The 15,984-nt window shown below is 40.0% G+C and overlaps 1 protein-coding gene and 2 non-coding genes across 4 annotated transcripts in view; all 3 read right to left on the bottom strand.

The window, feature by feature from the left end:
- The window catches only part of LOC117477337 (nuclear receptor ROR-alpha A-like), a 99,320-nt gene that overhangs the window by 19,093 nt on the left and 64,243 nt on the right, over positions 1 to 15,984 (bottom strand). The window contains exon 3 of one of the 2 annotated variants that reach the window (XM_034124018.1): positions 3,948 to 3,971. In XM_034124018.1, coding sequence (XP_033979909.1) covers positions 3,948 to 3,971 — 24 coding nt within the window. Of the gene's footprint in view, positions 1 to 3,239; positions 3,275 to 3,947; positions 3,972 to 15,984 lie in introns of those variants that run through there. The other variant, XM_034124017.1, reaches the window with a different exon arrangement.
- trnav-uac lies at positions 14,655 to 14,727 on the bottom strand. The gene has a single exon. It is a non-coding gene; the product is annotated as a tRNA-Val (tRNA).
- trnav-uac lies at positions 15,158 to 15,230 on the bottom strand. The gene has a single exon. It is a non-coding gene; the product is annotated as a tRNA-Val (tRNA).

Raw genomic sequence — 15,984 nt, 5'->3', positions numbered from 1 at the left:
CATCATCATCATCATCCTCACTTCCCTCTGTCTATCAGCTCAGTCTACTTTGTGTCAGGAATAAAACGTACAGCGTAAAGAATATAATAAAGTTTCTCAGAAAGACGATCAAAGAGGGAGCGAGGAGGAGGGACTCTGAAATATGATAGATCTGGACTTTGTTGCATATTTGTCCCAAATAGTTTGGGGAGTTTTTGTTTATTTCTTGTGTTATATATCTGTATTTTTAATCATATTTTCCTTCCATTTTAGGGCTTTAAAATGGTATTTTTCTCTATCATTCCGACTTACATTTTTTCAAAAAGAATTCCGACATGTCTCCAACAATAACAACAACAACATTTTCATCACCTCAACATTAAAATAAACAAAATTCTTGAATTTTTCACATTTTCTTTTGCCAGTTGTCACATATTATATTATTCTAACGTTTTCTCAACTTTTTTTTCTGGACATTTCTCTAATTTTTACTGCAAATTCTTTGACAAGTTTTTCAAAAATGTCCTCCAGCCTGTCCCTCATCATCATCACCTTCATCATCATCATCATCCATCACCGTCCCTCTGTCTATCAGCTCAGTTTACTTCATTGTCAGGATTAAAACGTACAGCGTAAAGATCTGAACGTGACGACGGGAGTAGACGGAGAGTAAAAGTAATCAGACTGATGCTTTCAGCCGTTTCCAGACGGGACAGAGGACGGTTACATAATCTGTCAGCTGCTCTAATCCTGTGACATAACAGGCTGACACACACACACACACACACACACACACAAGCACACACACTGCTAAGCCTGGCAAATACAGCTAGAGTAGATTTATGATGTCCAAAAATAATTCTGAAAATATAGAAAAGGTCCATCCCAGTTCCAGAGTCCTGTGTCGACATACAGAATATGATCTTTAATAGGGAAGTGCATTTTAAAGGTAGGTGTTAAAGATGGGAGCAATATTCATATTCAGTTTGTGGGAAGAGATGATTAACTTCATCTTTGAGACTTTTTAGATTTTCAGTCTTTTTTATTAATTTTTCTCGGCATATATTACATATTTTCAACCTTTTATAGGACTTTAAAAATATATATATATTGGTGGTGCAGCAACTATGAAGCCAGCTGGGAGGTCAAACAGCGTATTAAACCAGAGACTGTTTTGGTTTAGGAGCGGAAAAACTAAATCAATTTGACTGAATCTTTAAAATCGAGCTATTTCAGAAACATCTCTCATGTTGGGGAAACCATGAAGGAGCCGAAGGAGTCCACTGATTTATTCATAATGATCTCAAAACAAGTAAACCCACTCCGCTGCAATTAGCCGAGGAAAATCCAAGCACAAAACAGACCAACAAATAACAAGAATAACAAACAAATGAAGCTCCAATGAAAAGAGATTCATGTCAACAAGCTCATATTTGCAAAAGCTGCAAACATGTATGAGCAGCATGCACACCTCACAAGCATCCTCACACATTACATTTCATTTAGCTGACCCTTTTATCCAAAGCGACTTACAATGACCAATTACAGGGACATTCTCCCTAACTAAGTTAGGTAGTAACTAAGGACTAAGTGCCTTACAAGGGCAGACTAGTGGTGGTGTTCCAGGCGGGATTTGAACTCACAACCTTCCGATCTTCAGCCCACCTCACTATCCATTAGACCACCACTATACACACACACATGCACACACACGGACACGCACACACACACGCACACACGCACGCACACACACACACACGCACACACGCACGCACACACACACACACACACACACTGACACACACACCCTCAAAAAGGTATTAAGATTTGTGTTGACCAATTTAAAACCCCCCACACACTAACTGGGGTCAGAAAGAGTGGGAAAATGCTCCAATTCAGGATCAATACAAATGATTTAAAAGCAAACAATAGCAAAAAAAGACACTCAAATGAATGAAGAGCCTCTGATCTCTGACACGTGGAAACTGAGAGAAGGATCTCTGTATGAAGAAAGAGGGCACGGATTCACCAGCAGAGGGCACTGAAGTGAATTTAAAACTGAGGGACAGAAAATACTCTGCTTACATTTTTTATAAATATATATTTTTTTCTGACACATTTTCCCGTTTTTTACTCAACGTTTTAAAGCATTTTTCTTTTCTATTTTTTTCATAATTTTCTTGTTTTTGTCAGAAATATTTCTCAGACATTTTTCACATATTTTCCTTCATTTCGGGGGATCTTTTCTTTAAATGTTCTGACTGATTTCGGACATTTTCTCTGACATTTATAAAATACTTTTCATTTCTTATCCTGGACTTTTGAAAGGAAATCTTTCAGCCATTTTTGTCTCCATATTATTATAATATTTTTCTCGTATTTGGAACCCAGTTTTTGATAATTTTTCAAATATTATGTATTATATTATTTATTTATTTTAATATGACACATTTCTTTTTTTTCTGACATTCATCAGACATTTATTCTGGACTTTTTACAAAGTCATGGCATCGTTCACACATATTTCTTTAGACATTAATCACATTTCTCTTTGGGAATGTTTTTAAGCACTTTACGTATATTTCAGACATTATTTGAATATTTTTTTCTGCCAGATTTTTCCAGACATTTATATTTTACATTTTCTTCCATATTTTTAAAAAGTTTTTTAAGTTTTTCTGACTTTTTTAAAACATGTTTTCAGAAAAGATTTTGAGACAGTTATCTGACTTTTAAAAAATGTGTGTTCACATGTTTCTCTGACCTATTTCTTTCTTACAACAGCCAGCAGCGAGGGCTCAACATGGATCCTGACCTGCAAATTCAGTTTCCTCAACCTCTCACAATCAAACATTTGAAATCATCCTCTTCCTCTTCCTCTTCCTCCTCTAAGGGTACAGGGTGACGGACAGATACTGAAATAGTGTTTACACGATCAGTTAAGTTGTCCTGTTCCGGCTGCCTATTAAACACAGGAACTAAAACACCACCAAACACACACACACACACACACAGACACACACACACACACACACACACACACACACACACACACACACACACACACACACACACACACACACACACCACACACACACACACACTGTAAACATATAAAAACATGTCAAAATCACACTGAAAGTACACCGAGTGGAGCATCTGACTACTTAAATGGAGAAAATAAAATAATAAATATATAAACACAAGTACATGAGTGTGTACTGAAGCACACACATTAAAATAGATTTTTTAATTCTTACCTTTCATGGCAGAAATCACAAAATACATGTTTATAATCCAGACTGAGCAGTGTGTGTGTGTGTGGGTGTGTGTGTGTGTGTGCTCTGTTATCCTCGGCTGCTCTCTGCACCACATGAGGATCCATGTGACTGTGGCATCATCACTAAACCCCGCCCCTCATTCTAAGACACGCCACATTATGACTGGCAGGGCTGTCTGCCAATCAGAAGAGAGCAGACATATCTGACGGTTTCTTTATTTTCATTTTTTTGAAATCATTTTTTAAATAATTTAATACACTTTTTCAATTTTTGGGGAAATATTTAGCTTATTTTTTCCAACATTATTAGACATTATTCATATATTATTGGTGCATTCCTTTGGATGCATTGGAGTTGTTTTTGCATTTAAATATAATTATCTCTTGCACATGCAATGACTAAGAACCTTTTACTTTTCTTTTACATAATTCTCTGACCTATTCAATCTTATTTTTTGAGTCTATTCTACATATTTTACAGGTATTTTTCACATATTTCCAGATATTTAAGCCTGATAATGAAGCAGTACGATGAGCCGATACAGGTCCAGTTTTGTTGGATTTCAAAGCAGCAAAGGAGCAGTTTTCCCAAAACACCAACAACAGTCGTAGCAGTTACATCTCCCAGTTTAACCACACTGAACACACACCAACACACACACACAGCTGAGACAGAAACTGAACTTACAGGTGTGTGTTTTCTTCACAGCAGCTGACGGACCTGCAGGAAACACAAAGACATTCACCAGCTGCAGATCAGAGCTTTTCTTAGTCGTCACTCTGAGGTTTCTCAGTTTACACAAACATAAGGGTTTACATCTGATTGCACGTATGGAAAAAAGTATTGAGATTAAATATCCCAGGCCTCTAAATGCACTTAACTTACAACCAGATGACTGCGCGAGGGTGTTAGCTCTGATCTTGATGAAATGGCTGTTTTTGCACAGAAAGCGCGTGATTCTGCACCAGATGTCGACACATTGTCTCATTTAAATATGTGTAACTATCACGGAGCAGGAAGATGTCAGGTGCCTGGCATCATTGTGGGTAACACGGTTTATTTTTAAACATTTGTGCAGAAGGAGAGGATCCAAAAGCTGAAGGAAATGTTATTTTTGTCTCATTTCTGCAGGTTTATCCTCCACAACATATGCACAACTCTTTGGAGAATTTGTAGTTTCTATTTAAATGTATTATATTGTTCTAATATCCTAACGTGCAACGACATCATTATATTATCTATTATTTTTTTGTATATTTATTCAAATTAGTATTGTTGTTATTTAATGATTAAATCTATTATTTTAGCCGACTGGCTTCCATCCATGAGGAGGGGGGGGGGGGGTCCTGAGGCCAAAATCTGTTCGAGCATCTGTGTGTGTGTGTGTGTGTGTGTGTGTGTGTGTGTGTGTGTGTGTGTGTGTGTGTGTGTGTGTGTGTGTGTGTGTGTGTGTGTGTGTGTGTGTGTGTGTGTCTGTTTTTCTGCACAATCATACTGACAGCAGGGGAGAGGTGGAAGCTGTTACTGTAGCAACTCGCACCTTAGGACAAGTGTGTGTGTGTGTGTGTGTGTGTGTGTGTGTGTGTGTGTGTGTGTGTGTGTGTGTGTGTGTGTGTGTGTGTGTGTGTGTGAAACATATTTTCTTCGCAGTATTACATTAGACACGTTGTTTTTGTGTCAATTCAATTAAATTCAAAACCTTTATTTATCCAGGTGAAATCCCATTGAGATCAATGATCTCTTTTTCAAGGGAGACCTGCAGCAGTAGGTTCCACATGAAGACATACAAACATAAACAACAAAAGGACATCATACAGCAAAAATGACAGGGATTACAATTTGCATATCTATCCACATGTACAGGTACCAACAGCATCTGATTGTGTAGCATCCAACCAAGCTTTAAAAACATGTAGTGGTACCAGATTAGTAATTTTCCATTCCTTTTGCAGACTGTTCCAAGTTAGTCGAGCTGCACATCTAAAAGCTTTCTTCCCTAAGACAGTCCTAGCACTTGGCACATTTAATAAAACCACAGCATGCGATCTCAGGCAATAACTACTTTCAATTCGCTGAGAGATCAGGGAGCAGATATAAGACGGTAGTTTATCCAACATGGCTTTATATATGAACATGTACCAGTGACTGAGCCTCCGTACAGTCAGTGATGGCAAACCTGCCTTGGCATACAGTGTACAGTGATGCGTAAGTGCTTTACAGTTAGTAACAAATCTCAGTGCACTGTGATACGCAGCATCTAACTTGATCAGGTAATGGGCAGGTGCATTCATATATATCAGATCACCATAGTCCAGCACAGGTAAAAAGGTCACAGAGCCTTTTCCTGGCCTCAAGCGAGAAACAGGACTTATTTCTGTAAAAGAAACCTAGCCTAAACCTCAGTTTTTAAGCAGGTTATTTACATGAAATTTAAAAGTGAGACAATCATCAAGCCAGATACCAAGGTATTTGTAACAGGCAACCACTTCAAGTTTTATTCCTTGCGTAATTACAATATCTAAAACAGGCTCTGGTGTCTTTTTGGCTTTTGAAAAGAGCATTACCTTGGTTTTATCCACATTTAAAAGAAGCTTTAGTTCAGAGAGCTGAGTCTGAATAATGTTAAAAACAGCCTGTAATTCAACACCAGCCTCCTTAATGGAGGGACCTGCACAGTACATCACGGTATCATCCGCATACAAATGTAAGGTTGTTCCTTCGACATTTTCACCTAAACTATTGATGTAGATGGAGAATAAAAGTGGACCTAAAACAGAACCTTGAGGAACACCATTAGTAATGTTTAACCACTCAGAAGACAGCCCATCAAAGTGAACACATTGGGACCTTTCAGAGAGGTAGTTCACAAACCACCCCACTGCATGACTGGATAAGCCAATACTGAGTAGCCTCTGCTTTAAGATGCGATGATCGACGGTATCAAACGCTTTGGAAAGGTCAATAAATAGAGCTGCACAGCTCTGCTTATTATCTAAAAAACTCGTAATATCATTCACCACTTTCATTGTGGCAGTGATGGTGCTATGTTGCTTTCTGAAGCCTGACTGATGTTTAGACAGGATGTCATTTGTACATAAAAACTCCTTTACCTGCTCACTCACTAGGCGTTCAAGAACCTTGGCCAGAACTGACAATTTGGAGATGGGTCTATAATTGTTTAATAAGGTGGCCTCCCCTCCTTTTAGTAGAGGCAGGACATACGCTGACTTCCATATTTTGGGGATTTTGTTCGTGCTGAGGGAGAGGTTAAAAAGAGTAGTGCAGTCTGCAGCTATCTTGAAAAAGAAAGGTTCTACGTTGTCCGGGCCAGTGCATTTCCTCTGCTGGTTTATTTCACATCGTAGTTCATCGTAAATTGTGATTTTGCCTCCAGCTGACTCTTCGGGGACAGACAGGACTAAACGTTTGTCCTTCCAGGAAATATTCTGATTTAAAAAGAGGAACAACCTTCAGAGTTTAAACCTGAGGAAGGAGACGAGATGAATGTCCCCCGAGGGCCACAGAGGACACGATGGGATGTCTCTGTTTCCAGGTAATATCAGGAGGGAACATTCAGCAGGAAAATAGGAATAAGGGATGAGGAAAACTGAGAAGAGGGTTCTTTATCCGTAAATGTTCCCACTGCAGGACGGATAGAGGTGTTGAGATTTTGGGGGGAATATGTCGAGAATAAAGACAAACTTTTAGTATTTTAGTACGAATAAATAAATTGAGGGAGGAAAATGTGCTTTCTTTTTCATTTTGAATACAAAGTGGAAATGTGTCGTACATTTTGAGATGTGGACATATTGGGAACGTTACAGTAATGACGGGAATGAAGTCAAAATAACAAGAATATAAAGTTTACATTTAAAAAAATAAAGTCAGAATGTCGTATTAAACTAAAAGATATTGAGAAAAAAAGGTAGTAAACTCAAAACGATGAAAATACATTTGGAAATGTAAAGATTTAGGAGGAAATGTTGAAAAATAAACATCAAACTTTTGAGAATAAATCTAACTACTAGCGTTAGCTCGTATGCTAAAGCTCAGTATCTTCCTGCCATTTCAACTACAACAATATTTTATCTAAAATCATTTTTTCTCCCTCTTTAAGTGTATGTCTCGTGATATAGGAGCAGTGGCGAGCCGTCAGGGCCCTCTAGGCCCTCTCTGAGGGCCTAAGATATTCTACAAAATAATATTTAAAAACATTAAAAAAAAATATTTTTAATATATTTTTCATTAGTTTTACCAAAATAACTTGATTTAATTGTTTTTAAAATTACATTTCCAAATAAATAAATCCTTCGAATCTGCCTATTCAGTTTCTGTTTGAATGTGAAGGGTTAAATGAAAGAAGCTCGTCTCTGCGAGGTGAAGATAGGAGCTGTTGGTGGTCCTGCTATGAATTCACAGAGGGCCCGCTATAGTAATAATAATAATAATAATGGGTTCCATTTATAAAGCACTTCATATTTGATTTCAAATCCCGAAGTGCTACAAGCAGTAGTAGTAGGAGTAGTCTCGTTCATAGTAACTGAACGATGGAGTAATGTCAAATGACAGTACAATTGACCTATCATATCTTCCCTCTAAATGGGTGGGCTTTATTATCGCAGACTTTATGACAAGTTCCGCCCGCTGTGAAGCTTTTCTAGTTGCCATAGCAACAACAACTTCCTGTCAACAGCGTAAACTCGCCTTCAAAATAAAAGCGTGCCAAATTACACTTAAGACATACAACTGCAACGAAAGTAACAAACACAATGCAATATCATTTTCAATGTCAAAGAACACAAATTGGGTTCACAGGTGTTGTTCTGTGTGGTAGAGGGTCGCTGTCATTGATGCGTTTTGCACCCCGGGCCGTTGTTTTGATATTCCGCTGAAGTATACGCTGTGCCTTACCCTTTTTTTTTTTTTTTTTTTCGAGGGAAGGGGTGGGGGTCAGAGGGCCTAGGTATAAAAGTCACGGCTCGCCACTGTATAGGAGCAACGTCCTTCATGAATACCTGTAGTTTGTTTAGTGAAGCTCATTTAATGTATCACCAACTGTAAATGCTAGAGATGCAAAATGCAGCGAATTAAATGTTAAGAGAGGTTTTAAAAATATAATTTGTGAGGCTGTGCAGATGTTTGGAGATTAAGTAAACTAAAAGTGTTCCCATTTTGTCATCCAATAGATTGTGTTACTCAATAAAGAAATGCATGTGTGTTTACCCACTGCAGCTCATTCCTGTGTGTTAGCATGCTAGCATTTGCTAATTAGCAGCAAACATGATTTCAGTTGCAGGTGATAAGATCTGCTCCTCTGAACCTGAACCTGATGGTGTCAGATAAAAAGCTCTGCACCCCATCTGATCTACTTCCTGTTAGCTGAGCGCTGAGCATGTGGTATTACTGAGAAAACCTGCAGAAGAAGAAGAAGAAGGTAGAAAAGAGTTGATTTCATTGATCACCGAACGCTGACCTGGAAACAGTTTGATGTAATGAGGCTGCAGAGTCAGCAGAAAAACACGCTGTTGTTTATCTGAATAGACCTTTGCCTCCTAAATTAATCCTGCACACACACACACACACACACACACACACACACACACACACACACACACACACACACACACACACACACACACACACACAGATACACACACACACACACACACCCACACACACACACACACACACACACACACACCACACACACACACACACACACACACACACACACACACACACACACACGCACACACACGCACACACTTTATATTTCAAAGACATGCTAATAGGCGCTGTCATCAAGCACCTACGAGGCTCTATCATGGGAATCTGGGGCAGATTATCATATTCATCAGTTCTGCCCTTTTCAACTGCAGGAGGAGGGAAACAGAAGACTTCAGGCTGACAGAGAGGAGAAGAAGTGAGGAAGACGAGATGTGAGGAAACACATCTTATATGAAATAATAAAACCAGAAGGCGCTGTGCGTCTCTTTGCAGTCATTGCGCGACGTCTTGTAGTCGTTGCCCGTCTCGCTGTTTGTCTTTCAAAGTTGTTGTGTGTCTCTGTGTGGGCTTTGTCTGTCTTTCAGTGGTTATTGTAAATGGTTGTGTGTCCTTATTGTGCGTTTGGTTGTGCTTCTCTTCTTGGTCATTGCTCGTCTCATCGTGGTAGTTTTGACCTCATTGTGGTTGTTGTAAGTCCATGTGCGTCTCTTTGTGGTCATTGTTAGTAGTTATTGTGTCTCTTTGTGGTCGTTGTGTGTGTCATGCTGTGATAATATTGCATTTTATTTATATAGGCTCCTTTAAAGGCTCTCAAGGTGCAAATCTTTGTCGCTGTGTGTCTGATTGTGTTTGTTTTGCATCTCTTGTGTGTCACCTCTTGGTCGTGTCAGTGTTAGCTACTCTCTGTTCTGCGTCTCCTCGTGGCATTTCTAAGTCATTGTCCGTCTCTGCATGGTCATTTTGTGTTTGTCCGTTGTTGTCATAATCATCGCAGCTCTTTGTGGTCGTTGTGTGTCTCTAAGCAGCTGAGGTGCATCTCTTTGTGGATGATTTGCAGCTTCACTGTTGACTTGCCTTACTCACATTTAGCCAGTTTTGAAGTTGGTGCATTTTTAAGGTAAGGCGAGTTTATTTATACAGCACATTTCAACACAAGGTCATTCAAAGTGCTTTACCAAAATGAAAGACATTAAGAGCGTTAAGAAATAGTGCAGCAGAAACATATAATAAAATGGCATTTTAAAACACTAATTTAAAAGCAAAGAACACGGGTACATGGATAGAAGTTACAGTGCAGTGTGAGATGTGAGCAGTTCAATTCAAAGCAGCGGCAAAAAGAAAAGTCTTCAGCCTGGATTTAAAAGTAGTCCGAGTCACAGCGGACCTGCAGGTTTCTGGGAGTTTGTTCCAGATATTTGGAAATACCCCGAACCAAATTCTCACATTCCTCTCCCCGTATTCTTCCCGTGAAATTATAGTTATTTTGCCACTTTTCTTCATCAGAGTCTTCCTCCGTCTGCTTTATCATCACTGCAGATACAGATTTGAGTGTACTTCTCTCTTGTGTGGTTACACCATATCCCCCCCCTCCCCCCCCCCCCGCCCCTCTGTCAGTGTCTGCGTCTGCTTGTGTTACGCATCTTTGTGACTTGCAAGAAACAAAGATCATAGCTGCAGAGGGAGTCTGGTAAAACCATGTGTCTTTTTTAATACTTTAAAACAAGGTTGCAGTCATTTAGAAAGACAAGACTCTGGGATTTAATTTCAATGGAAGCTTCACTCAGCAAATATGCAATACTTTATGCCCTAAATCTCATTTTACTTGAGATGTTTACATATTTAATGAGCATTGTTAGAGGGAGCTTGAGATCTGAAACTGTTATTGCTTCTCATTGTCTTTACAGATTCAGATCAAGCATCTGCAGTCCCCAACTCCATACATGCACTATCCACATTGAAATGAATGGGAAGATGAATGGTTTCTGCAGTCTGACAGCAGACACACACTGACACACTGACCCAGAACCTGCAGTCACTGCTGAAATATTCACTGCTTCTCCGAGGAGATTCACTCTGAGGGACATTAAGAGTCTGCATTCTGACGGCAAGGAAGCATGTCCAAAAAACATACCAGACAGATTCACTTTGGAAATAAGTGCAGAAACATTTGATGGGCACTCAGATCAGAGTTTTAAGATATGTGTATATAAACTCATTTTTGTGGAGTTTTTATACTTTAGTTATAAAAAAAAATTGGAATACCTTTACCCAAGATATCTTGCAAACCATTGTATGATGTATTTCTGTAAACGTCATCATTTCTATTAGCTGAGGTCTGTTGGTATTTGATCACAAATTAAAGGTACAGACAGCTGGAAATCAAAGCTGGAAAACATGTTCACCAACGCTTTAAAACTCCAGTTAACATTTAATGCAACTATATTTTATGCATAAGTTAAAGGTGGGGTAGGTAAGTTTGAGAAACCGGCTCGAGATACACTTTTTGTTATATTCCATGGAATGCTCTCAACATCCCGATAGCAATGAATATCTGAAGTGCTTTGACAAAAAATCCATAAATAAATATCATCTGTGGAAGCCGTAATACTGTTAAAAACACGACCAATCATTTTAGCCGGCCCGGCTAAAATAACTGGATGGCCTACCTGCCTGTCAGCCTTCCATCTGTGCACAAACTTATCTCGTGCCCTCATTGGTCATGTGCGCGTTCGTGTGTGTTGGAGGAGGGGCAAATTCTAGCGATCTCGAGCCGGTTTCTCCAAAATTACCTACCCCACCTTTAAAGGAACCTCAGCCTGTAATGGACACAACCAATCACACTCAGAAACAGAAGAACTGGATCGTTTTCACATGCGTGAGGATAGGAATTACTATGTTGTCTGTCATTAAAGTGAAAATGTGAGGAACAGATGCATTCAGAGCTGAGAGCGTAAAACCAAAGGATGATCCTCTTACTGCAACTCTAGTAAAACATTTTGTTTGATTCTTTCATTTGTGATCATTTACCAGCAAAGTTATACATTCCCATCAACTCCAGCAAATGTAAACTATGATCGTGAACATACGTATCCTCATACAAAGAATTTGATGATATCTTACAAATAATTATTACATTTTTGTTGTTTATAAAGTAAATTCTCATTCAAAAATGTCCCCAAAAAGCATTTTTAAGCAAATATGGATATGTGCAGTCTCGTATGAATGTGTGAATTTCCAGCCTTTTGAAGTTAAGTTTTCACAGGAATCAACTTGGATAGGTTTAGGAAAAGACTGTGGCTTTATTTAAGTGTGGAAGCTACGTCATAAATAAGCAAACGATGGTTTCATACGGGACACGGACAATTGATTGTGGGAGAAGGTACGCCTTTATTAGACCCATGCATTCACCCCAATTTATGCCTACACCGTCCTTGTAGCTCTTTGTACTTCCTTGTTACCAATTACATTGAATATAAATGTATTTGTTTTGGATATAAACACAAATTAAAGTGTATTACCTACAAACAGTGCATGAGAATACCCTGATTTGCCTACATCTGGTAAACATCATAATGTTAGCACAGTCATTGCTAGCATGCTTACATTAGCAATTAGCTCAAAGCCACGTGCCCAAAAGCATGTAACTGTTAGCGTGACTTCAGTGTTGTATTTCCTGGAAGGACTCTCCTGATCTGGCCTCAGTTCCTTCTTTAATCTAATCAAACAAAAGGATGAAAGTTACGTTTTCACAGGAACCTGTTGAGGTTGAGGAAAAGATTGTGGTTACCATAAAATAAAAGTGGCCAAAAATAAGCTGGTTTCATACGGGAAACGAACAATTGATTGTGGATTAAGGTACGCCTTTTTTAGACCCTCCACCATCTTTCTAGTTCTTTGTACTTGTACCCAATTACGTTGAATTTAAATATATTTATGTTTGGGATATATACACACATTAGAGTGAATTATCTTTAATAGGTTACAAACAGTGGATGAGAATAGCCTGAAACATAAACCTAAATCTGCTAAATATCTGACTTTAGCATTTAGCTTAAAGACACGTGCCCAAAAGCATGTAACTGTTAGCATGACTATTTCCTGGAAGGACTCTCCTGATCTGGCCTCAGTTCCTTCTTTAATCTAATCAAACATTGAGCATGCACTCAGCCTCTCCTCCATAATTCATCCATGGAGCTGAGCAGCGACATGAGGAGACACATAAGAGACACATGAGGGACGAGAGGATGCTCTCTGCAGGGCTGGGGTTAGAAAGGAGGCGCTAACGAGGAGAAACAGAACGACGTGGTGACGGATCCCTCAGGGCGCTGATGGATGGAGGGACGAAACATTGGCTCACAACGAGTGTAGCCTCGAGGAAACTGAAGCAACGACAAGAGTCTCCAGCTGAGCTCCAGTTAATCCAAACACCATGCTTTTACTGCGTCTCCCAGCAGAGCCTCACTCCACACACACTCACACACTCGCACATACTCTCCACTCACTCCCCGCTCATGCATTTTTTAATCCGCTGTCTGCTTTTGTTATGCATCTTTGTGACTGTGCAAGAAGTTTGAAACAAATATCATAGCTGCAGAGGGAGTCTGGTACAACATTTTTTAATGCTTTAAAAAATGTCTGCAGACATTTAGAAAGACAAGACTCTGGAATTTAATTTCAATGGAATCTTCACCCTGCAAATATGCAATACTTTATGTCCTAAAATCTCTTTTTACTTGTGTTTTTTACATATTGAATGACCATTATTAGAGGAAGCATGACATTTGGAACTTGTATTGTTTCTCGTTGTCTTTACAGATTCAGATCAAGGTTTTTTACAGCATCCGTCGTCCCCAACACCATACATGCACTATCTACATTGATATTATATGGATGATTAATGGTTTCTGCATGCCTGACTGCAGAGTATAAGATCAGATACTGGTTTCTTTTTGTCTTAACCAACAACAGAGCGACTGCAGCAGGTACAACCTTAGCTTTCAAGAAAACTTCTCTCTGCAGCTTCACTGAGTCTGAAAGTGTTTTAAAGCTATGTAAGATATAAAACTCAACAAAGATGGAGAGAATGAGTCTCCTCAGAGTCTCAGCTACTGCATTTTATAATTGTTCAGCGTGAAGCGCTCCTCGTACCAATTACAGCGCATTAGCAGCCGCCGCCAAAGTCATTTTAGCGCCACTCATCGGGGAGCTGAAAACAAGAAGAAGAAGAAGAAAGAGGAAAAAGAAGAGGAAGCCACCCTCCCTCTCGCCGCCTGCAGCCTCACAGCATCAAATGAGCTGAGGACTTAAGATGGAGGAGATAAGATGAGATTTAAAGATTAGACGGAGAGATGTGAGTGAACCTTTGGTGACTTGTTTTAAAACCACGAGATGAAGCAAGTCCCGCTGCTGCGAGGGTGACAGGAAGCTTCTTCAGAAACACAACACAGGAAAGATGGTTTCAATAAAACCACAACACAAAGAAAGATCCTCTTAGATAACATCAGAGGATGCATCATTTATACTTCTGGTATATGTGTATACTTCTACATACTTCAGAATATCTAACATGCTGTTGTAAAACAGCAGATATACCTGAAAGCACCTGTGTGTTACATTACGTTTTTTACATGGATTTAGTTTTGAGTGTGAATGTGACAAAACCATAAATCAGGGATAGTCATGTTTTTGTATTTACGGAAATATCCTACAAGAGACAATTAAGTGATTAATGGCCGATGTTTCCTAAGAAGTACATTCAGAAGTTATTGCGTTTTTTTTTTACAGCATGCATCGTCCCCGCCACTATATACAGACTATTGACGTTGAGATAAATGGGAGAGGAAGCTTTTTCTCCATGCTCGACTGAAGCCTACAAGATCAAACATCTGGTTCCACTGGGGATTGAACCCAGGACCTTCTGCGTGTAAAGCAGACGTGATGACTACAACACTATGGAACCCCTGTGAGAATGTAATTTAACTAATTGGAATATAAACATGGTTCTGAATATAGTTCAGGAGTTAAAAAGCCGCATTCAGAGTCTCAAAATAAATGTTAGACATACAGTACTTCTGGGGATTGAACCCAGAACCTTCTGTGTGTGAAGCATGACATGATGACTGCTAAATTAATTGCATCATTCATGTCATTCTCTTAAATATGTTGGTGTCTTGGTCACATAAGTCACAGTGGATGTACAGAGACTGATGTTAGGTTTCATTGTTATTTAGTTCAAGCATTGTTTTAAATCTAATCAACGTTTATTTTTACATTTTCTCTATTTACAGTTGGTAATGATTAATTAGGCACAAAGACTTGTGATTTCCAATAGGTTCTTGGAACAAACCCTATTGACTCGACGATTGACCGGATGCTATAAGACCAAAGTCTGGTTCCACTGGGGATTGAACCCAGGACCTTCTGCGTGTAAAGCAGACGTGATAACCACTACACTATGGAGCCTCTGTAATGTAGACTTTTTAAATGAATGGGGATGTATCTGGTTCTCACGAAAGTTTATTTTTTACTAACAATTGTAAGAGTTTGTGGGTTACATTGATGCAAGGTCAGAGTAAGTATATGGCTTCGCCCTCTAAGGCTATCGCTATTGGGTAATCCCCCTGCGCACCCGCGCAGCACTGAAACACTTGTAGTCCACGCCCGCCCGCAAGGTGGGCCCCACCCTCGGGCTCCCTTCCGGTATAAATAGGAAGGAGGCCCGACAATCTGCTCCCTCTTTTTCTTCAGCACCCCGTTACCGAAGCACAAGAGACACGTAGTATATCCGAGAACATGAGCAACAATTGCGTTAGAGATTGTCCCTCATGTGGATCCGGCTATATTATGAGCTACGATCAGCACACAGTATGCGAATCCTGCCTGGGGTCAGAGCACGCGTACGCGGCTCTCAGCCAGCAGGTCGCATGCCAGCACTGTGCCCGTCTCCCCTCGGACGACAGGAAGCGTAGAGCGGACGCTCTCGCTGCTGCGGCCGAGGAGGACGATTGGCCCGTCCACGGGCTCGTGGACGGCAGCCTCGTGTCCCTGGAGCCGAGTGCCGGGCAGGAGTCGGACGACTCCTACCCCATCTCCCTCCACGGTTCACCGTATGGTTCTCCCCTCCCTCCTCTCCCCCGGACGGGGGAGACAGAGTCGGAGCAGGGTGCCGACTTGGCGGCCGAGCACGCGGTCCCCTTCTCCGTCACCACGGCGCTGC

Source organism: Trematomus bernacchii, unplaced genomic scaffold, assembly GCF_902827165.1.
Source record: "Trematomus bernacchii unplaced genomic scaffold, fTreBer1.1, whole genome shotgun sequence".
In the NCBI taxonomy this organism is placed as follows: domain Eukaryota; kingdom Metazoa; phylum Chordata; class Actinopteri; order Perciformes; family Nototheniidae; genus Trematomus; species Trematomus bernacchii.
Note: the sequence above shows the minus strand (reverse complement) of the source record. Positions and strands in the feature narration are given on the sequence as shown.